The sequence below is a fragment of the Malaya genurostris genome, chromosome 3 (genome assembly GCF_030247185.1).
Source record: "Malaya genurostris strain Urasoe2022 chromosome 3, Malgen_1.1, whole genome shotgun sequence".
In the NCBI taxonomy this organism is placed as follows: Eukaryota; Metazoa; Arthropoda; class Insecta; order Diptera; family Culicidae; genus Malaya; species Malaya genurostris.
The window spans coordinates 75,376,331-75,380,987 of record NC_080572.1 but is presented as its reverse complement, the minus strand read 5'-3'; the positions used below and the strand labels follow the sequence as shown (position 1 = coordinate 75,380,987).

Sequence of the window (4,657 nt, the reverse complement as noted above, 5' to 3'; positions counted from 1 at the left end):
ATTATATTCATGCTTAGACATATTGCATGAATAATATTTTCAGCTGCATACTCTGCTCCACCGAACATAACAAATATGGTTGACCTTGCCGTACCCACGGCTACAATTTGTGGTTGAATGTTTACAACCCCAAATTTGCTGTGTAGGAAATGCATCCGTTGTTCAATTTTCCTTCCGATGTCGCCAGCGGTCTACAAACAGAAATAAAAAAAGTATAAAATTTACGATCCATACAAACATATTGAAAATTTAATTTACGGGATATGAGAAACAAATACCATGTACTTTACAGGATTTAAGCTTATGATTATCATTAATTGCTTAGAAAATTTTAATGCATTAGAATAATTAAGGAAAATTACAATTAATGTTGACATTAATAAAGAAGAGTATTTGTTTTGATATAACTTTGAAAAAATATTTACTGTTTATGTCATTAGTAACTAGTTTCGTTTCAACAATTTTCCTGTTGGGCCTACTCTAGTCCCTTCTGTAGTTGTATGGCCGCATTTGTAATATGTATCCTGAAATATGGCGTGTTCCGAAATCAAATAATTTCATTACATTTATGTAACTTATACTAACAGCATTTTCTCGTGGGAACAACGTTGCGATGTTTTTACTCACGAGTTCGTTGAATCTTGCATTTAGTTCAATTCCTTCAACGGCGGCGTCCATGAGAATCATCTTGACCATCCCATTCCTCAATCCGTTTGTAAGAGTTTGGTTTTTTTCGTAATATTTGACAATTGCTTTTCCATCTGATCGGCTTCTTGAACTGCAATGAAAACCACACAGTTATTTTTTAAATTTTATATTAGAAGCATACCTTTTTTGAAATGTTGCTCTGAGTATCAGGATCTTCTGACGTCGTAGGTGCTAAATGATTCTTATATACTGGTTTACTAAATAGCACTTTCTTAAAGTGGATTTTGTTTAATGGAATGGAAATGACATTACGAATGCATGTTTTTATTTCTTACCAAATTTCTCAGCAGCTTGCGAAACAATATACGATCACGGGCCACTCTACAGAAAAGCTTAAGATCGTTTTTTTTCCAATTCACTAAATTCTTCGTTTGTTGTTATACCATGATCCCCAGTAACAATACCTATGTAATTGTCGAGACCAGCTCGCCATAAAACATTCTCCAAATCTAATTTTGGAATTTATGGGTCAAATCGTGGATTACATGTCTTTTGCTCATCGGTAATTTCAATTGCCACTAACAGTAATGTAGATCCAGCAAAGTGGATATACTCGAATTGCGCTTCTTTATCCATTTAACAGACCAACTGTAATCGATGATTGTGACAAATAAATTTACGAATATGGTCGCGTTTTTTCCAACGGCCAATAAGTCACCCGTTAATTTATTTTTCGAGAGAAGCTGCAGGCGAATCGTTGCAAATAGAATATTTATTTTAATATCAGACGAAAGGGAGAACATTTCTTGTTTGTTAACTGCTAACATAAGCTCTTCCAATTACCAATGCAAGAAGCGAATGTTACTTACCTGTTTTTTGCGGTAAAAACGAATTCCGTTATAAATAAAGAAAAAAAAACAATGGATACGTGGATGTTACGCAACAGAATGTTAATTTCAAAATACTGAGCGCTGGAACAGCCAACGGATAAAAATAATGATAATTTGAACATGATTTGACAAGTATTTGTAACGCTTGTAACAATCATGAAAGTTGCGCATGATCGCGCTCTTTATTTTTCATGAAAGTCGCCTTTTCAATCATGATATCATGAACAATGATCATGATATCATAAAGTAATTTATTTTCTTTATCATGATTTTTTGTTCATGAATTTGGAAACGATTTTGTTTCCGTGTATACAAAGAAGTTGAAAAATTTTCGTGTGGCGATTTTTATAATGGATGCCTTCGAAGCGCCATTCGGTCGATTGTTGTGCGGTTTCGACGTCATATTCATAGGTCCACACCTCATCACCAGTTATGATGCATTCGATGAATATGGGGTCACTGTCTGCGTTGGAAATCATCTCTTTGGTCACATCAACACGACGCTGTTTTTGAATGAAATTCGGTTTTTTTGGCACCAGTCGAGAAGCGACGCGTTTCAAACCCAAAACATCAGTTAAAATGTGTTCGGCTGATCCAAAAGAGATGCCCAACAACACAGCAATCTCTCTAATCGGTACAGAACGATTTTGCAACACGATTTGCTTCGCCGATTCAATGTTTTCTTCAGTAACAGATGTTGTTGGGCGGCCAAGGATCTCTTCATGATCCAAGATTGTACGACCACCTTTGAAGCGTTTATACCACTCGTATGCCTGTGTTTTTTCTAGACACGATTCACCAAAGGCCTTTTCTAACATTTTCAACGTTTCGGAACACTTAAATCCATTTGCAACACAAAATTTGATGCACGCACGTTGTTCTAAATTTTCATCCATTATAAAAATCGCCACACGAAAATTTTTAAACTTCTTTGTATAGACGCCAAACAAAAACTAATCGTACGATATGCGTCAAAATTTGACAGAATGTGTATAAAAGTGTTGTCAACGTTGAGAGAATAGAAACGATAATTTTATTTACATTAAATCGCTGCATTTCGCATAGAATGGACGCAACTGTTCAAAACAGCCTAGGTGGATTAAAACAGGTTTTTTATTGCAGTTTTAAATTCAAAATTTTTCGTGGGACACCCTTTATAAAGAATCAGAATATAAAGACTTAGGAGACACGATTATCATTTTCCATTTCGGAAATTGTTAACATTTTCAAAATTGTAGAAAACCATGATTTGGTTGGCCCATCGACCGACTAAAATGATGAAACAATAGAAGTAGAATAACATGAAAGCCGCTTTCTCAGTTATCTTCGTCACTATATTTTTTGCGAACCAATTTCGTCACATTGGAAAAGATAGGTACTATTGGATGTGAATTTGAAATTGTGTTTGAGAAATTTCAGAAAACCGTAATATGAGTTTGTTCAATATGCTTTATTTGCTCGGTTAATCTAGCCTACGCATGGTCCCAGTCTTGTTGCACGATATATCTCGATGAATTGTCTAGTAGGATTGGTTAAGTTTTGTATCATCCATGTGATAAACGTAAACATCCTTGAAGTACATGTTCTTTGTGAAGAAGTAGCTGTAGTTAATATCACGATCGAAGGGGAATCCGAATGGCAGATCATCGATGTATTTCGAACCAGATCCAACGCCACAGCTGTAAGTGTAATCGTAGGTGGAGTACTGTTCTACCTTTGGAGTGTAGTACGGAGTAATGATGAAGTAGAATGTTAGCTCATAACCTCCTGGGAGACCCTTGGGCAACAGTAGACGATCGGGCCAGCCACAGTGAGCTTCCGACATGTCAAGGACAAATTTGTCTCCACCCTTGTATGCTGTCATAATTTTCTTGTACAATTCGGTGTATGTAGTAAGATCACGAACACTCCAGTAATAATCACGGGAGTTTTTGACGATCGAATTCTTACCGGCAACGAAGTCGTACACGTATTGATCTACCTCAACGAAGTATTTCTTCAAATACTGCAATTCCTTCACGTCGTAGAACTTTGGTCCCATGAACATGCGGACAACACCTTTGCCCGCATTTTCCGAGTAGACATCCAATGTGTAGGAGAAGGGCTTATGATTGATACGTTTCTGACGAGCGTACACTGAGAAGTCCCAGTACTGTTCTGTAGAGAAGCCCATCGGAATGGCATTGCTTATGTCAGCATCGAAGTAATCGAAGTAAGTCACCAACTTCTCAAATACAACATTCTTGATTTCCATACCCTTGTAGTACAGTTCTTCGTATTTGTAGTATGGAAGATAACTCTTGAATTGCCAGTAATAACTGAGAATCTTGTAGTACAATTGGTAGAAGAAGGGATCGCGCATCGATGTTTCAAAATGCATCAAAGCGCTTGGGAATACCTTCGATTCAGTGGCGAAATAATCTCCACCGCTGTACAATAGGCGAGCGTAGTAAGCGATATTTTTGTAATACTCGTTGTCGTAACTGTCTGGATTAGCGTTAATCAGATTTCCAAGATAGTCAATCGATTCGGGTTTACGGAAATCTACCTTGGTTCCATCTTCAAGGTAAAGCAATCCTTGATCAATAACTTGCCAAATTCTAGACTCGTAGTCCTTGATTAGATCAACCTTGAAATAGTTGTACTTTGGAACAGTGTAGTAATCGCTGCGTCCAGTGAATGGCATGCTAGATGCTAAATATCTGTGAGATTTTTCGAAAGAAAAGATGAATTTTATTTATTTTTGATTATAATTATGCTATCGTTAAGAAATGTGCGATATAAAATTGTAATTCTGACTCTCACAATCGATGATGTGTGTTAGTTTTCTTCATTTTGTTTACTTTACCCTCACTGACTTGCTAGCTTTGAAAGCCCCAACCGCCCGAGATGTTGGGTACGATCAGAGATGTCTATCTCCTCTGTGTGACGAAGAGCAAGCAAAATTTCTCCCCTCGCACTGACAACTTCAACGAGAGCTCTTCTCTTTCACATTTATACACCACTGTTGTTTAAAGTGTGCACACATCATGAGTGCATTTGTTTATTTCTTTTTACCTCTTCCACTGAATCGCACCCAAGTGCTAGAGCATTAGCTAATAAAATCTCTGAGGTGGATG

General features: G+C 37.0%; 1 protein-coding gene across 1 annotated transcript; it reads right to left on the bottom strand.

Moving 5' to 3' along the window:
• Positions 1-2,969: 2,969 nt before the first annotated feature.
• LOC131437116 (hexamerin-1.1-like) lies at positions 2,970-4,224 on the bottom strand. The gene has a single exon (XM_058606270.1). The coding sequence runs from the start codon at positions 4,222-4,224 to the stop codon at positions 3,058-3,060; it is 1,167 nt and encodes a 388-aa protein (XP_058462253.1). The 3' UTR covers positions 2,970-3,057.
• Positions 4,225-4,657: the final 433 nt, after the last annotated feature.

Bases quoted from the DNA above. Each gene is read 5' to 3' on its own strand.
- LOC131437116 (XM_058606270.1), bottom strand. From the start codon at position 4,224: ATGCCATTCACTGGACGCAGCGATTACTACACTGTTCCAAAGTACAAC.